The 17,516-nt window shown below is 30.0% G+C and overlaps 1 protein-coding gene across 2 annotated transcripts; it reads right to left on the bottom strand.

Annotated features, from left to right (window-relative positions):
- Window positions 1-3,114: 3,114 nt before the first annotated feature.
- aspr (asperous) lies at window positions 3,115-17,477 on the bottom strand. Of its 2 annotated transcripts, none has more exons than XM_008196824.3 (5): window positions 17,318-17,477; window positions 12,927-13,244; window positions 8,422-8,898; window positions 3,690-3,879; window positions 3,115-3,309 (listed from the first exon to the last, which is right to left on the bottom strand). In XM_008196824.3, the coding sequence occupies exons 1-5, from the start codon at window positions 17,376-17,378 to the stop codon at window positions 3,171-3,173; spliced, it is 1,185 nt and encodes a 394-aa protein (XP_008195046.1). In that variant the 5' UTR covers window positions 17,379-17,477; the 3' UTR covers window positions 3,115-3,170. The 2 variants fall into 2 exon arrangements, with proteins under 2 accessions (XP_008195046.1, XP_975880.1); XM_970787.5 differs by having other exon boundaries at window positions 17,075-17,462.
- Between the last annotated feature and the right edge of the window lie 39 nt (window positions 17,478-17,516).

Here is a 17,516-nt window from a genome sequence, read left to right as displayed (position 1 = left end):
TGTGGTTTTTTTACTCAAATGTTCCTAAATCATTTACCAAACATAAACACAATAACTGAATGAACACCGAAAAATGGCAAATTTTAAATCTTTTTAAATACAAAATAAGTGTTAATGTGGATGTGTACAGTGTGAGTCAGGTCAGGTCAGTGAGTTATTTCTGACATGTTCTAAGATGCAACCAAAAATACTAACTGCACTTAGATACTTCATTTGATTTAAAAAACAATAGTAACTGTCAAGACAAACGTGACACACTACCGTCTATTTTTCGTGCTCCACAAATGATCCCAGCGTGACCTTCAAACAACTTTGCGTGTACATATAAATTTTTTAAATTGAACTGAGTTTGAGTAATATTTATATAAATATATAAATAATAATCCCTTACTCGCCCACTATTGGGCGAAGCCTTTCAAGCTCGCTACAAGACCACTCGCGGGACCCTTCTGGAGTTAGTTGGTTTTAGCAGATACTTGATTTATGGGTTTTAGGTACTCAACCCTCCCTTTCTCCAACCAATGGCTGCCGGTCTGGAGCAAAACCAGGAGAACTGAATGTATGTACAATCCTAGTGTTCTTTGATGCAATATTCTGTTTTTGTATTTGAGCGTCGTTTTTTGTAAATAAAGACTTTTGTAACAAGTGTATTCGTTAATATAATCGGTACGCGTTACAAACCAAGTTTTTATTTCAAGTTTGCACGGTCTACTTCTTTCTTGATAGACACGCCCAAAATATGTAGTTAAAGGTAAGTATACAATTATTATCTGATAATTTATTAAAGAAGACTTACTGAAACAGTGCAATGAGAATATTAATTTCAATAATACCTATACAGGCTGATTCTTTTAGGGCCTACATTAAAAACTTTTTAACTTCTTCTATAGCTAGAGCTTTAAGATTTTGTATACAACCTAACTAGACCATTCAGAATTTCTGGAAATACGACAAGTTAGCGCCAACTTTAAAATTTCAACTGGTAACCACCTATTTTTATTGCAGTAAATTCGTCTTTTGAAACTATGTAAAATGTACCCTCGTTGTTATTACTTATCTGTCATAGTTTTTGACGTATAATGTCTGTCTTTTTTTATACAAATTTTTATTTGCAGGGGTTTATTTAAAATATCACAGCTCGTGAATCCTTTACAATAAGTGAGTAATTCTTTTTGCATTTGACAGCCAAAGGTACAAAGGGTTTTCTCAAGTTTTTAGAATTGTCAACTATCAAATTGCAAGACTACTACAATTTTTTGAAAATAATGATTAAAAAATGATTCTGTTGTTTCAATGACAGTCAAAAGAACATCAATTTCTTATGCAGACTTTTATTAACATGTTCCACATCTATCTCTTACAATATTTGAAATAATCGCAAAAAACAGAATTTTGGCTCATTATTTTCGTTTTTAATCAGGTATATACGATAAATTTGTACTATTAATTAAAACATACATGTGTCCTGTTGGTTCACCATTTTCATTCAAGAAGTTCAGAATTGGCTGGCAGACTAACTAAAAGTTACGTTACATAATTCACTAAGTTATAATAAACTATAATTAAATATTATTGTTTTATTGCTTATTCGATAATGAACCAGCTAAAAACTAAATAAAATATTAAAGTTTGACAGTTGTTGACCATTTCACAAGGTCTACTTGATGAACTATGAATATTACAATTAAATTTTTGTGACTTTTCTCAAAAACTGTAAATTTCCCCACAAATATAGATTATATTTTTTATCTCTAATAATACACATTTATATAAAATTTGACATACAATCGTTGTTTCAACACTCATTTAACCGTGCAAATTGTTATGATGTAGGGCACTGCTGAAGGTGCTATAAGAGACCTCTTGACCTAAATTGTTTCAAAACTTCGTAGCACAAATTAGTTTAGCATTGGTACTAACAGAATTTAAAAGCCTGTTTCATTTGGAAACTTTTTTGTCTTTTTAAATTTTGTGTGAAAGGTACAGTTTTCGAGTCTAGCCAAAAATAAACCATAATACAATGTGTATTTAAATGATTCTCAGCTAGTGGTCTGTGAATTTCTCATGTAAAATCTGAAAATGCCACTTCTTGTAAATAATGATAGGCATTTAGACATTAAATATTACCATTCTCCATTTATTAAGTCTCCAATTCGAAATTAAGCTTTGATAATAAAAGTATTTTCTTACACAGTGTAACAGTTTAGTTTAGCATTTTAACGAAATTTTCAAAAGGAATTAATTGAATTTGTCAACTGATATAAACTCCACACACTTCAGTAATTTTTGTAGTATACACACAAAAATAGCGTTTTAGTAACACGCATAACAAAAGAACGCGCTATCAGAAGAGTTTTTTGCACACATGATGTGAAATCACCGACGTCCGCATTGGCTGGTTTGCGGAAGATCTTTCGTAGCAAAAACGCGCGGGCGATTTAAAATTTGATAGAAACTCTTTTAAGAAAATTTAATATTTTTTGCGAAAATATAGACTTCTAAGTTATTACAGTGACTATTACAGAAATTTTGCAGAAGAATCCAATTCCCACATTAAAGTATATAGGATGATTCATTTAGGGCATACATTAGAAGTTTTTTAACTTTTAATGTAACTGAAGCTTTGAAATTTTGTATACAATTCAATGCGATCATTCTGAGTTCAATTAAGTGACACAAAATGACTGAACTTCCGGTACTAAGAGAAACTGCCGCCAACTTTTAACATTAAAGCGTTAAAAAATCCAACTCTCTAGAATTTTTACCACGTATGGTCAGTCTAATTTGACTGGGCTAATAATAAATAAAAATTATTCGTCAAATAACTAAGTGGCAATTTATTTATCGTTGGTGAAACAGACCCTGAGTACATTTTAATCTTTTTTCGGATAAGAAATTGGATATTTTATATATTTTGTTTAAAATGTTTGAAATTTTTTCCTTGTGTATTTAATGTTTTTTTACATTGTGAAAAATGTATTTTAGTCTTTTTAATCTGCTTATTAATGCAAAAAAAATTAAACCAAATCTGTTTTTTAAAATAAAATTTTAGACACTAATAAGCAAAATAAAAGAAAAACTAAAGAACAAAAATGATTTGTGAATAAGACGCAGTTAGAAGAAGTGTTTATTGTTTCGTTAAATAAAATTACACGTTATTTGGCAGTGATTTAAGTCCCCCCTTGAATCCTATGGCACTGAGTCAGAGCGTCCCCATTGAACCCTTCGGCACACGTACACACAGCAATATGTCTCCTAGGATTACAATTAGCGTTGACCCCACATTGCCCTACACACGGATTTTGGCATCTACGAAAAAACAAACAACCAATTACTACTGCCCTTGCCCTTCACACTTATTATTCTCCTCATTATAAAAACTCTGCACACTCGTTATCAACTTTTTCCACTCTTCATCATCGTTAATATCCTTCAACTCATCAAGCAGATCCTTGAGCGTGAGATTAGTCTCAGAGCTGCGCCCTTCGAAGGGCAGATCTTCGATGATTTTTTTGATCTGTTCGACGGTCAGCTCGGGCTTGGTTTTGGCGGGAGTTTGGAAGAGGAACTTGTAGAGGAGGTAGGTTAGGAAACAGCCCCAGGTAACCCATGCGATTTTTCTCTGGTTTTGCTCGAAAAACCGGACCAAGTTTGATTTGATGTCCATTTGGCAGCGACTGTCAACTTACTTGTAATCGATGCAGGCTTTGGAATCGGGACAGTGGGAGTCCTCGGTGCATTCGCCAGGACGACAGGACACCAAGGGGTCTCCTACGTAACCTGGATGGCAGGTGCAGACTGGACGTTCTTTTCCTGTTCGGTCGTGGCCTGGCTCACAACGCGCGTTGTCCCCACAAGGGTTTGGTTCACATAAGTCACCTAAATTTCGATTAAATTACTATAATTTTACAACTAAAACGACGATTTTTTGGTTTGTTTCAGCAAAACTTGGTTATTCGACCAGATTTGTTACTTCATAATTAGTTAAGTCGCCCCAAAAAAATCACAATATTATTCATTTCGAACGATTTTTTGTCCTGTTTTAAGAAAATATAGCAAAAAAATTAAATTTGCTTAAGGGGGAGAATTCTTGTGTTTCAAATAGTAACTGCCTACAAATCCTTTGCCGTCACATACAGGGTGCTCAAAAACTGGCGTACCAACTCAGTGGTACGTTATTGAGAAGCAAGTGCAGATTACGGGAAAAATGTTGAATAAATTCCTAAAGTCATATTTTAAAAATTCTGGAGCTACAAACTTATTGTGTTAACTTCTTTAGTTTTCATTATTTTTAGGTTTTTATGTTTCATACCAGGTAATCGTTCCGCAACATAACGATGAATAATTATTTTTAAATTTACTACCAGATTTTAGCAGTTTTTTTTTAATTAAAAAAAATTAAAATTCATCTAAAAAATCACAATGTGTGATGTGCCAATACTGGAAATTATTTCCTAGGAAACCGTTTCAAATAAAAATATTTATATTGTTGCTCAAATTCTATTGCGATCATGACTGTTAGACAACGTTGCCACATATCATTTATCTAAAATCCGTTATTTATCAATAACTTTAATACAAATAATTTTTTTACTATTTTTACCTTCATATGTAACTAGTTCTCTACCACACACCATGGAGTTGGTGCGCCAGTTTTTGAGAACGCTGTATTTATGTCAACTGGCCAGGAGAAGATCTATCAGTAGCGCGTAAGAATTATAATAATTTATATGTATGTCCAGGTTGGAGGTCACATGTTTTTTTAAATTGTTTCTTGTGCAAAATTTTCTGCTGATTTTGAATTCAAAGTTAGTTTTTTTGTTTGCCATTGCCTTCATTATGAAAAAGACGTTTCTGAGAATTAAAAAAAAACAAAATTGATCACATTTTGTGTTTACATTGTCATAACGTCATATCTTCCTTCTGAGTAAAGTTAGAAACTTTGTTTTTTGAATGTAGTTTCGAATGAATGTGGACTCTAACGAATAGACACAAGTTTTAGTTCGGATAAATTAAAACTGAGAAAAGTATTTTTTCTTGTATATCTCATAGTTGTGTAGTGAAATTTTCGAGATGCCAATTTTTTTTTATTATAAAAATAGACCTATACATAATCGAGAGGAAATAAATCTAATAATAGTCTAAATAAGTTTTTTTTTGTACAAGAATGATTTCGATATTTTTTAACACTCACCAAGTTATTGCAATTTAAATTTACTGCGAAATACGCGCTTAAAATGGTATTATCACATATTTCCCTTTGTATCCGTATTCTTGACCAATTTTCTCGGTTTTTTTTTACAAAACTAAAAGTCATGTATCTATGTTAAAACTACGTACCAGGTGTTTAAGAAATAGTAAAAAAAATCTTCCTATTAAAGCTATTAATAAATAACATATTTTAAATAAATGATATGTGGCAATATGTTGTCTAACAGTCTTGATCGCAATAGAATTTGATGAACAATAAAAATATTTTTTTTAAACGGTTTCCTAGGAAATAACTCCCAGTGTTGGCACATCTAAAAATTGTGATTTTGTGCCGAATTTTATTTTTTTTTAAGTTCCAAAAACTGCTAAAGTCTGATAGTAAATTTAAAAATAATTATTCATCGTTTTGTTAGAAAACGATTATTGAGTGTGAAACACAAAATCATTAAAAAGTAATGAAAACTGTAGAAGTTAACAAAATAAGTTTAAAGCTCCAGATTTTTTAAAATACGACTTAAGAAATTTTTTCGAGGTTTTTCCCGTAATGTACACATGCTTCAATCTTTTACAAAAAAAGTCTCTAGCTTTATCCGGAAGCAATATATATGACGATGTAAATGAAATATTTGTGCAATTTTAAGTTTTTTAAAAATTCCCAGAAAAACTACTATTTCAGTATGAAGGCGAGTAGATACGCTGTGCCGATTCTAATTCACTTCGTCTGCGCATGCGCCATTTTAGGAATCCTCTGAGAATCCCCTGATGTTGATGCTAATATGGTATTTTGGAGTATGATGTCATGGCTTGTCTTTGTCTGCGCATGCGTCACTTTGGGAAATCTCACATTAAAAATTACGTGAATCCCCTGATATTGTTACTATTTATTTTTATGCTTTTTTATTTTTATGTTGCTATTTTTAGATTATGAGGACATGGCTATTTTTGGATCATGACGTCAGGATGAGAATCTCTTGAGGAATCCCACACTGAAAATTCTGGTAATCTCTTGCTATCATTGCTATTTTTTGATCTTGATGTCAGGGTGGAACTTCAAGTTTTCAGGATTTTTTTCTGACTTAAATAAAATACTGATACCATTTTAAAATATTTTCTCACTTACAGCCCTAGTAGAAAAATGTTCCTGTAAATAACTTTCAAAAACGTTGCTTTTGACGGCTGTAGAACAACGAGGAAAATGACTTAAATACACAAAAATAACTTTAAAGCACAAATAGTGTTATTTTAAACCTATTTTTTATTGTAAAACTTCCTTTTTTAATTTGAAATATTTTTAGTATATACGCTTTTAAAAAAAAAAAAAGTTTTCGATATGATTTGGTAACTTTTTGGCAAGACGATTGCGTTTTTACCTGACAAACGCTCAAAAATTCAAAACTAAAGCTATTTTGACCTTTGGTGATATTTGGGTTGTTATTGATCCAAAACGAGGTTTTTTTGTTTGTTTCAGTAAATCATAATAATTCGGTAATTTTTTGGCTTGTTTCAGGAAAATCTCTACAAGGTGAACAAAATTTAGCAAAATTGCAGAACAAAATATTGTAAAATGCACCTATGAATTTTAAATGTGCTGTGCCGCTAAATAGAAATTGTGAATTCTATTAGAAATGATGAATCTCTCAAAAAAGCAAAAACGCTTCAAACATAAAAACAACAGCTTAGAGTACTCAAGTAAGCACGAAAATATAAAACACAAATCAAGACAAACCCTTCATTGAAACATTGCCGAAAAATGCATAAACATGAGGAAACGAATAATTACAAATTTGGCATTTCCCACAAATTACAGTAGTCATTTCAACGAAGCGGTACATTGAATTTAAATTCCATGGCCGACTTTTTGATATAGAATCATTTTCTGTACATTTACAAAAACGTGTTTGAACGCTCAAAAAATAATGAATTCACTAAATAATTGCGTTTCTGCTTAAAAAATCGATAGAGAAAAAAATCAGTAATTTTTTACCTAGTGATTTGAAAAAAAACTAGAGTATATACTCGAAAAAATTATAAAATACCCAACTGCGCATCTTAATTTTATAATTTCTTGGCCTATTGAAACGGAATTTAAAAAAATGAAAAAGTAATTGAATTTCTTGAAGACAATCGTGCCAAAGCTTTAAGCATCTAAAAAGATGTAAAAAGTAAAAAGAATTTAAGGATTTTGTAATTCGAATCGATTGTGTGCTCCGATGTGCAAATCGATAAGTCAAATTTGTCGATTTGAACCTTTATACAGCGTTGTTCAAAAAGATGTTGTCAAAAGTTATAGTATTGTAGCAGTCATTGAGACAGACGACTTTTGCTTACAAACCCCAAGTCGCAAATGAGCCGTTTGCACTGTGGACCCATTTTCCATTTGCGGATCTTACGCCACGAAAAGATATGTTGCCATCACTTTGGTTAAGATTGATTTGCTTTTATATGTCATAGATTAGAAACTTAACGAAACCCCAGAGGAAAAACTGCAACGAGGTTAAATCCGACTTCATGCAGGCCAACTGCGATAAGTCCTTCTCTCCTAGGAAATTGTTTATTGACGAAAATATGCTAATATTGTTTTCTTTGGTAAATTTTTTGGTCTGTTATTTATTGGCTCAAGAGAAAAATACTACGCCGTTTTTACTACAGTGTTATAATTTTTTGGTCAAATTTAACCAAGTACTAAAATAAGATACTAAAATAAAAGTGAATATTGAGGTCTTTAAAAACATGTGCGATTACATTTTTTTTTGTACACTTTGAAATCATAAATACTGATACTGCTATTACAAAAAATGAAAATAATGTACGTTGCTAAAAAACGAGGTAATAAATCGTCCACAACAGATAAAAGAATAACTTTACTTTCAATCACTGAAATGTTTTTTTTTGCAAAATTTGAAAACCCATAAATAACTTCGCTTTTAAATGAAGACTTGTAAATACGTTAAAAAAGAATTTATTTACAAAACAATCTTCTAGAATGAGAAGACCCTTTAAAAACAAAAATTCTCGACCTTAATTTTATCATTTATCAATTTTACGGCCAAAATTTTGTTAAGTAATTATTTTTGTAACCGAAAAATGTAGAAAAAGATTCCAAAAAACATATCAAAACGTTTCACTTGTTGCTCTGATTAGCCTAAAACTTAACTGCTTAAAATTGTAATAGCAAGTTCAAAAGTATTCAAAATTAAAAAAAAAACTTACGTTTGTCGAACGGCCGGCAGTGAATGAAGGGATCTCCCGTCATATCCCTCGGACAGGAGCAAATTGGAGTCAATCCCCTTAACTCACAATTGGCCCCAACTCCACAGACTCCATCGCAGGGATTTTTACAAATCCCATAGAAGCAAGCTGGCCTTCCTGCTGGACAATCCCTATCTCCGTAACACTCAGGTTGGCAGGACACCAGGGGATTCCCGAAATAATTTTTCGGACATTTGCAAACCGGTCGGTGATTCCTGACATCACATTCGGCATTTTTGCCACATTGTGAACACGGATTTTGACATTTAAACTCGATACAAGCCATAGAAGGCCCACATTCGCTGTCACTGTCGCACTCATGGCGACACCCACTGATCGGTGAGCCATGGTACCCCGGAAGGCACTTGCAGGTGGGCGTCTCGTTGACCACTTCGCAATGGGTGTTGGCACCACATGGGCTTGGGTGGCATAATTCAGCTGGAAAAAGTTATATTTTTTTATAAAACTAATAATCATGACAATTATTTACGGCTGAAGCACTAGAAAGCACAAAAATTACGTCAGTTCTAATGTCTCGTCAAAAAACTAAGCTTTTACATAAAAAACAAAAGGGTTAATCACCACAAACTTGGTCACTAATTTTTTCAGCTTATTTTTCATAAAATTCGTTGCTGAGGATATAATAAAAAACAAAAGTAATAGTAACTTAAGCTTAATTTAGTTTAACGACATTTTACACAAAAAACTTAACTCCAAACATGTGCGTTTAAACTCAAAAAAACAAAAGTAACATTGTCCGGTTGATTTTTTGGTTTATTTTGACCTATTAAAAAAATGACAAACAAAAATTTTAATATTCTAAAATATTTTAATGTTTTTAATACGTTGAAAAAGATAATGTTAAAATTTTTGAAGATGATACAATAAAGTATCGAAATTCGAAACGTCGCAAAGTATTTAATAATTTAAATACAGGGTGACCCAGGGGTGTGTAATTGGTCTATAACTTTTTTGATAATTGAAATATTGCTAAGCTGTTTTTATTATCCGATCTGTCTTAAAATCCAATCCACTAACTAAAAATATTTTTATTATGCACAGGATGTTGTACACAGGGTGGTGAACCAAAGTTATATTTTTTTCAATGAAACACACTATATATTTTTACACAATTGGAATCTGCGCAAAAGATAATGTAACTTTATGTGATCTATTATGTGTCTATCTTTTTTTGTTTTGGAATTATTCAACTTTTCGATATAATTTTTTTTTGAAAAATCACTGCAAAGTCACCTATGAATATTTTTCGACAAATTTACACAACAAAAATTTAGAATATCTTGTAGTTTTAGATTTTCAGTTAAAGAATACAGAAATATAAGCGTGTGCATAGTAAATTTAAAATATTTTTCGAGATTTTCCAAAAAAAATATTTTATTACAAGAAAATTTGTTATCTTAGAAGTTGTTATGTCAAATAGTAATTTATTTTTTAATATGTACTAATGTGATTAATTACATTAGTAATCTAATTATTACTTGATACATAAATGAATTTTGCTCATCAAGAATTCATAATAAAATAAATAAAACAAAAAACTAACAAACCGCATTATCATTAGAAAGCTTATAAAAATGTTATCGATACGTGTAAAGAAATACATGGTGTTTCATTTGAAAAAATGAGTTATTCAACTTTTTACGATTTGGCACACCCTGTACATTACCTGCATGTTTTAAGTAAAAGTTGATTATTGCTAAAACTATAGGTTGTAAATGTTTCGGAAAATATTTATAAGCGACTTCGTAGTGGTTTTTCATTTCATTTTTATAATGAAAAGTTGAATGATTCCGAAACGAAGAGATAGACCTATATTAGTTTATATAAAGTTAAATTATTTTTTTACGTAAAATCTAATTATGCAAAAATATAGAGTTCCTTTTAAAAAAATATAACTTTGGTTCACCACCCTATATACAACATCCTGTGTACAATAAAAATATTTTTAGTTTGGGGACGTTAAGTATATCTATCGGATAGTGAAAACTGCATGGCAATATTTCTAACAATAAAAAAGTTATAGACCTTTGAGTCAGCCTGTATGTAATGTAGTTATACACCATTTTCAATGTATTAGAAATTAAAATTAACAAAAAAATATAGCAAAGTTATTTAAAAATAATGGTGTGTTTTTAAGATGTTTTAACAAAATCTCATGAATAAACTAAATTTTAAACACAGTAATTGAATAAAACGACCAGAAATACAAAAGCGTTAAATTTCCGACCTGTTGTTATATTATTTAGATTTTAGGTACACTTCTTTAAAAATACAGGTAAAATAAAATTTTTAACTTAAAATCATTAATAAGATACGACCATTGTTAACAAAATAATATAGTATTTTTGTAGTTTACGAGATTTCACAAAATAACAGAAAATAGTCAAAAAAATTTTACCAAACGTAATAACCTACTGACCAAACCTAAACCTATATCACAATTTTGAGCAAAACTTAAAATTTTTCAACTCTAATTAAATATAGTATGACTTCGAAATATTTACTGAAAAACGTGGTAAGACATTCGAAAAAATTTGGTTTCTTAAACTTATTAAAATAACCTCATAAGCTTAGAAAGGTTAAAATAACATCAGTTTTAATAAAATTCTGAAGTTTTTCAGCTTATTTGTATAAAACTAATTTCATTTTTGAACGAAAAATATGCCAATATTCCTACAAATGCCAAAAATTTAGTTTTTTTTCTATGTTGATTTAACAAATGCTCTCCATGAAACTCTAATTAGCACCGTACATTTTTAAGAAAAATTAATTTAAAAAAAGGTCGTGCAGAAGTTCAAATTTAATTGGAAAATTTCTAAACGTTTATCTAAAAAATTGAAAAATAACAAAATTAAGTTCTTTACTGAAAAACATGCTAAAATACTCCAAATAATAAAAGTTGCATGATTTTTTTTGCAGAAGCATAATTATTTTAAGCTTAATTCGGTGGTTTTTAGTTAATTTTAAGAAAACCTCGTAAAAAGTTTTTAACTTTACTAGTGCTAACTTAAACTTAATTTAAATACTGACAAAAATAGAACACTTTTAGACTAGACTTGACATGTAGGTATCAGCTTATTTAAATATTGCAAAACAGAAAAATGCAACTGTTCTTTTTCCTTCTTTTAACAAAATTTTGGCTCAGAAATATGCTTAATACGTATAAATTAAAAAAAAAACTGTTTTTGTAGCAAACGTGATTTTTACGTGAAATTGAAAATGTATGTAGTTGACGTTATTTTCTTCTGATAGTCTTTGTGAAAAAGTGAATGGAAAGTGCTGAAAAATTTAAAAATGGTCTACCTCGACGACAAACAAACGATGAAGGTATTTTATAATTTCATCTGTATCGATGCGACGAAAAAAATAAAATTGATTTTGATTTGTAATTACGGTTAAACGAAAAAATATTGTAATAAACTCGTTTGTTAATGGGCAATTGATAAACTCAACTATACTCATCTTCAAATTAAATGATATCCCAGTAGGCTGTGGAAATTTGAATTTAAGTTGGTTATACTGCTATTTTTAGTATGTGCACATATTAATAGTTGGTATTTGTTTTCCAACAGATGTGTCAAAACTGTGAAAACATTTGTCACTCTTTTGTGTTTCTTTCACTTTTTCTAGAATAACCTTAAATTTTGTTTGACGTTTTAAGTTTTGACAATCAAACGTTAACGTAACTTTATCATTTCTAGTTACAAAACGTAAAGGTCGTTTTACACAGTCATGGCCTACCGCGATATCTTTTATTTTGAAAACGAGTATATTAAAGGCACTCACTCGCTATCCCTCGTTTGTGCATTAAACCGATACGTTTATAATCGCTTTCATTAACAAACTAGTTTATTAAATAACTATTTAAATAATAAAAAATAGCGTATTTGTTATATATTGTGGACTAACTTGCTGATGATATAATATGAGATTGTTAAAGAAGGAACCTTTACTTAAACCAAACTTATTTTTTTATTCAAACCTGTAAAATGTAAAAACACATTACTTCAAACATAATTCGGTAATTTCTCAGCTTGTTATTGAACTAAATTCAGAGTTTTTAAATGAAAATTGAACATTATTAAATAAAACATCTTAAACATTATAAAAATAATATTACCTACTTTAGCCTAAAAATTTGATTATTTTTAGGTCACTTAAAGAAAGTTTCTAAAAAAAATATTTTTTTTATATAAAAAATTTACAAACACTTGAAACAGGTAGGTACAATGTTGTGACCAAATTTATCATTTTTCTAGATTCAAGATTCTAGATTCATCATTTTTGACCTAAAGCTTATGATTTGGCAAATTTCGAGCCACTCTGATCAATTATTTCGAGAAGTAAAAGGCAATGTAATTTTTATACCAAATTTTTGTGCTTTGATTTTCTTTATTTCCTTCAATTTACTCAACAATATTTTTTTAAACTTGATGAAGACTTACAGGGGTCGAAACGTCGGCAGTGCGAAAAAGGGTCTCCTGTATAACCCGGAGGGCATGTGCACACCGGGAGGTGGTTTCTGGCGGTACAAAGGGCATTAGCTCCGCAAGTACCATCGCAAGGGTCAATGCAACGCCCACTGCGACATGTCAAATGCCCCCGACATTCGGAATTGTCGAGACATTCGGCCCTTTTGCAGTAAGTGATGGGGTCTCCAAGATACCCTTTGAAGCAGGAGCACACTGGACGTCCTCCAATGATGGAACATTGGGCGTTTTGGCCGCAAGTGCCGCTTGAACACGACGAAACGTAGGCCATGGCTAGACAAGTAGAAAAAATTTGGTGTGTAAGTCGGGAGAATGTCGCATTAACCTTCAAGGTTATAAAAAATTACTTGATTAATGGTGTGTTTGTGTTATTGTTTGAAGTGTAGCTTCCAAAAATGGGTCACTGAATTAAGATAGTGGGAGAGAAAAGAGAGTAGTAGGCGTTGGAAGAAAAAAAAACTGTTTTGAAGGTTGAAGATTATGCAAAATTGCACTAAAATTAGAACAAGTTTGATTTTAAAACAAACGAATTAATTTTTGAAGGCTTTAGACATAATTATGATGATTTGAGGTCTTTCGAAACGATTATAAAGTGCTCAGCTGAAAAATATGCTAAAAGAATTGAAAAAGGCAAACTAATGTCTTTCGCAAAATTCGCAAAAAAACTAAGTTTATGAGCCAGAAACTTATTATGTTCGCCACTTGAAAACAGAAAATATTGCAGAATTTTTGGCTTTCTATTGTTACAAAATATTTCGATTCCGAAAATCAAAAATACATTCATTTTCCAAGTAACATAATTTTCTGGCTTGTTAAAAATTGTGTTTTTATTAACAAGTTGATGCTTTTTCGGCTAGATTTTCTCCGAAAAAATGAACTAACATCATTTTTGACCTAAAATTGGGTGATTTCTTGGATTTTTTTCAAAATTGTGACATTTCTAATCGCAAAACTAAAGAAATTGTAGGAAAAAAATCAAAAACAATAGACTTATTGTTTCTGAAAAATTCTATAAAATGCTAATTATTGTATGTTTGTCTAAAAAAAAACTTAAGAATTTGTTGTTTTTTAGCTTCTGTTTTGCAAAAGATAACTTTCGAAAAATTATTTATCTCTCAGTTTATCAACTCAAAAATGTCTTTAAATTTTTTTCTACAATTATGTGCTTTTATTCAAAAAACTTTCGAATTTGCTAATTTTTAACTTTACTTACCGAATCTTAAACTCGCATTTTTCTTAAACGATCGAAAAAAAAACAAAAGTAAAAGCATTTTTGACCAAATTTGATAATTTTGTGTTATATTGTTTTAAACAATTCTGTTGTTGACAAAAAAAATTCCCAATTTAAAACTTTTTTGAGTATGATTTAGGAAAATTTTATCTTGAAAAAATTTAGTATTTTTAGTTTAATACATGCTTTAATGTTTAAAATATATTCAACTAATATCATTTGGGACTTAATTTGGTGGTATTTTAGCTCGCCTTTTCCAAAATGTTTGTATTTTTTGATAAGAAACTTGGTAATATGCTTGAACATGACAGAAATTGTGTTACTTTCTACCAAAAACTTCGTGATTTAGACTCATTTAGTCGAATTTTTAATCAAAAAAACTTGCATGGACGCTTAAGAAAGCTAAAAATAAAACCATTTTCGACCAAAATTTTGATTATTTTTTTTACAAGAATTCATAAATTAATTGCGTTTTTCGTTAAAAAACTTGCTGAAAAGCTTGCAAATGGTAAAAGATTTTATCATTTTTCAAAGAAACCGAGTTTTTAGCCAAAAGATAGCTCAAATTTTATATAGATAATTATTTAATTAATTTGTAAATTTGGTGATTTTTGACTTTGGATTAGAAGAATCTACAAAAAAATGAATTTTAAACTCGCATTTTTTTAAACGTTTGGGAAAAAAATGTGTCACATTTATTTTAAACAAATCTGTTTTAGACTAAAAAACTTGCTGATTTAACAAAATTTTGAAAAAACATTTTTTTTAGTTTAAAAACTAGCTTTAATGCTCAAATAAGATAAAACTAAAATTATTTGCGACTTAATTTCGTAATATTTCAGTTCGCTTGTTCCAAAATATTTGTATTTTTTGCTAAGAAACTTGCTAATTGGTATGCTCAAAAATATCAAGTATACTTTCTACCTAAAACTTCGTGTTTTGACTCATTTTTGCAAAATTTTTAAACAAAACTAAATTTTTTACTGAAAATTGCATGAACGCTTAAAAAAGGCAAAAGTAAAACTATTTTCGGGTAAATTTGATATTTTTTGACTATACTTTTTTTGCAGAATTTTACAAATTAATTGTGTTCCTTGTTAAAGAACTTGCAAAAAAACTCGCAAATTGTAAAAGAATATACTCTATATCATTAAAAAAACGAGTTTTTAGCTGAAAAACAGGTAAAATTCTTTAGATAACTATTAACCGAAATTTAAACACGTAAATGATCAAAAAAAAAAAATTAAACCATTTTTGAATATTAATAATAATAATAACATTAATAGTTTTGACTAAAAACTTGCTAATTTAGAAATTTTCAGTTAGCTTTTTCTAAAATCTTTGCCTTTTTTTTGCTAAAAAACTTACGATTGCCAATAAAAAAGATAAGTAATTTTCTACCTAATTTTGTATTTTTTTCGACTTATTTTAGCAAAACCTTTCATTAAAGCGAGCTTTTTGACTCAAAAATTTGCATAAATTTTTGACTAAATTTTATGTATTTTGCCTTATTTTTTTACAAAATTTTACGAAATAGTTGGCTAAAGAGCGAAAAGCTTATCATTTTCGCCATATTTGGTGACTTTTGAGCTCGGTTTAACAAAATCTCTGAACGAAACTGAGTTTAAAAAAAACTTCTTTAAACTCTTAAATAAGATCCAATTAATCTTCCTCAATTTGTTTCTGGCGAAATAAACTTGACACATAATTCAAACAGGCAAAAAAACAAAAAAACATTGATTTTAAAAAATAAGATAAAATCGATATTATGATTTCCAAAAATCATTCGCTTTGTACTTAAATACAATTTGTTTTTAAATGATTTTCATCTAGTCGTCTGTGCATTTCCCATGTAAAATCAGAAATGCCGCTTTACAGAATTAACGACAGGCATTTAGACACCGAATATTACCATTCTCCATTTATTAAGTCTCCAATTTGGAAATAAGCTTCGATAATAAAAGTGTTTTCTTGCACAGTTTAACAATTTAGTTGCATTTTAACGAAATTTTTTAAACTAATTGATTAATTTAAAAAAAAACTTACAACTGACAGTTTTGACATTTATTGACAGAGAATTCAATTGAGCAAAGCGGCACAATTTTTTCTACATGTAAACCAGTTTCAAAGATAAATAGACGAAAATCATTTAAAAACACATTGTGTTATTTTTAGGAACTTAGTAATAATTATGAACTGAAATAGATAGAAAATCAACTTGGTAAAGTATTAGCTGTTTCAGAACTATAAAAATGATAACGTCGCATTTTCTCCCAAAATTACATACTATAATTTATTTATACACTTCAAAAAATAATAGGTAATGTAATCTATAGCTTCAATTAGAGATTTAATCATTTATAACTATTTTATATTTTTAGGTAAAATGCAACGTTGGCGTTTTTATAGTTTTGAAACAGCTAATACATTGAGAGTGCAACAAAATAGTTTTACAAGAAGGTTCGTATTAGTCTTCTCGTGTGTAAGACAATTTTGACAACTGTTTGACATTTCTTAATACGAAACGTCAGTTATTTTTAACAGATTTAAAGCAATTTTAAGCCTTGTTGAGGTAAATTCGAAAAATAAAATGTTGTATTCAACTCGTTTTCGTGTAAACCGGTTCATTTATTTACCTTCCTGGATGAATTGAAACGTCCGATTTACACTAAAACTCGTTAAATAAATAACTACTTTGTAATTTCCTTGTTATTCCTTGTTATTACAAGTTTCTGCATATTTTGAGTCGTAATTGACTGATTTAATAAAAAAAAAACCTTCAAATAATTATAAAAAATCGGTTTTTATCAGTAATAGAAAAAATAGTGTATGTGTGACAGACTGAAGCAGTGTTAGTTTCGGGCCATCAAACCTCTCAAACTCCTGGCCGACGACGCTCTGGTGTTCCCATACATATCAGTAACATAAACCGTATCATCATCATAGCTCGTCGGTCGGCTGTAGCTTTTGTAATTGTAATAATTGTCCCAACTTCTGTACTTAGTATAAGCCGGACTGTTGTAATAATTGTAATACTGTCTGAACGGATTGGTGTAGTAAGTGTAACTGTTTGTGTAGTACGGGTACCCTCTTTGGTGGTAGTATGAAGGCTCACCTAGGGCTGCAGCCAGCACATGGGCCAGAACCAGCCACTTCAAAGTCGCACCCAACCCCATCTAATTTTTTTTTAATGAAAAATACAACAAAGTCCACCTCACTTAAAATCACAACAACAACTACAAGTCCGGTCGAGAAATGGTCGCTGAAATAGTAAAACTCCCTCTCAGAGAGGTGTGTCTTTATTGCCACACGTG

The sequence above is a fragment of the Tribolium castaneum genome, chromosome 8 (genome assembly GCF_031307605.1).
Source record: "Tribolium castaneum strain GA2 chromosome 8, icTriCast1.1, whole genome shotgun sequence".
NCBI lineage: Eukaryota > Metazoa > Arthropoda > Insecta > Coleoptera > Tenebrionidae > Tribolium > Tribolium castaneum.
The sequence above is the reverse complement of the archived record's forward strand: the minus strand, read 5'-3'. Positions and strand labels throughout refer to the sequence as shown.

Coding starts and splice junctions, on each gene's coding strand:
- aspr (XM_970787.5), bottom strand. CDS start 17,378: ATGGGGTTGGGTGCGACTTTGAAGTGGCTGGTTCTGGCCCATGTGCTG. Junction 13,245..17,074: donor GTCGGCCAGGAGTTTGAGAG/GTTTGATGGCCC, acceptor CTACTTGTCTAG/CCATGGCCTACGTTTCGTCG. Junction 8,899..12,926: donor CTGCCGACGTTTCGACCCCT/GTAAGTCTTCAT, acceptor AACTTTTTCCAG/CTGAATTATGCCACCCAAGC.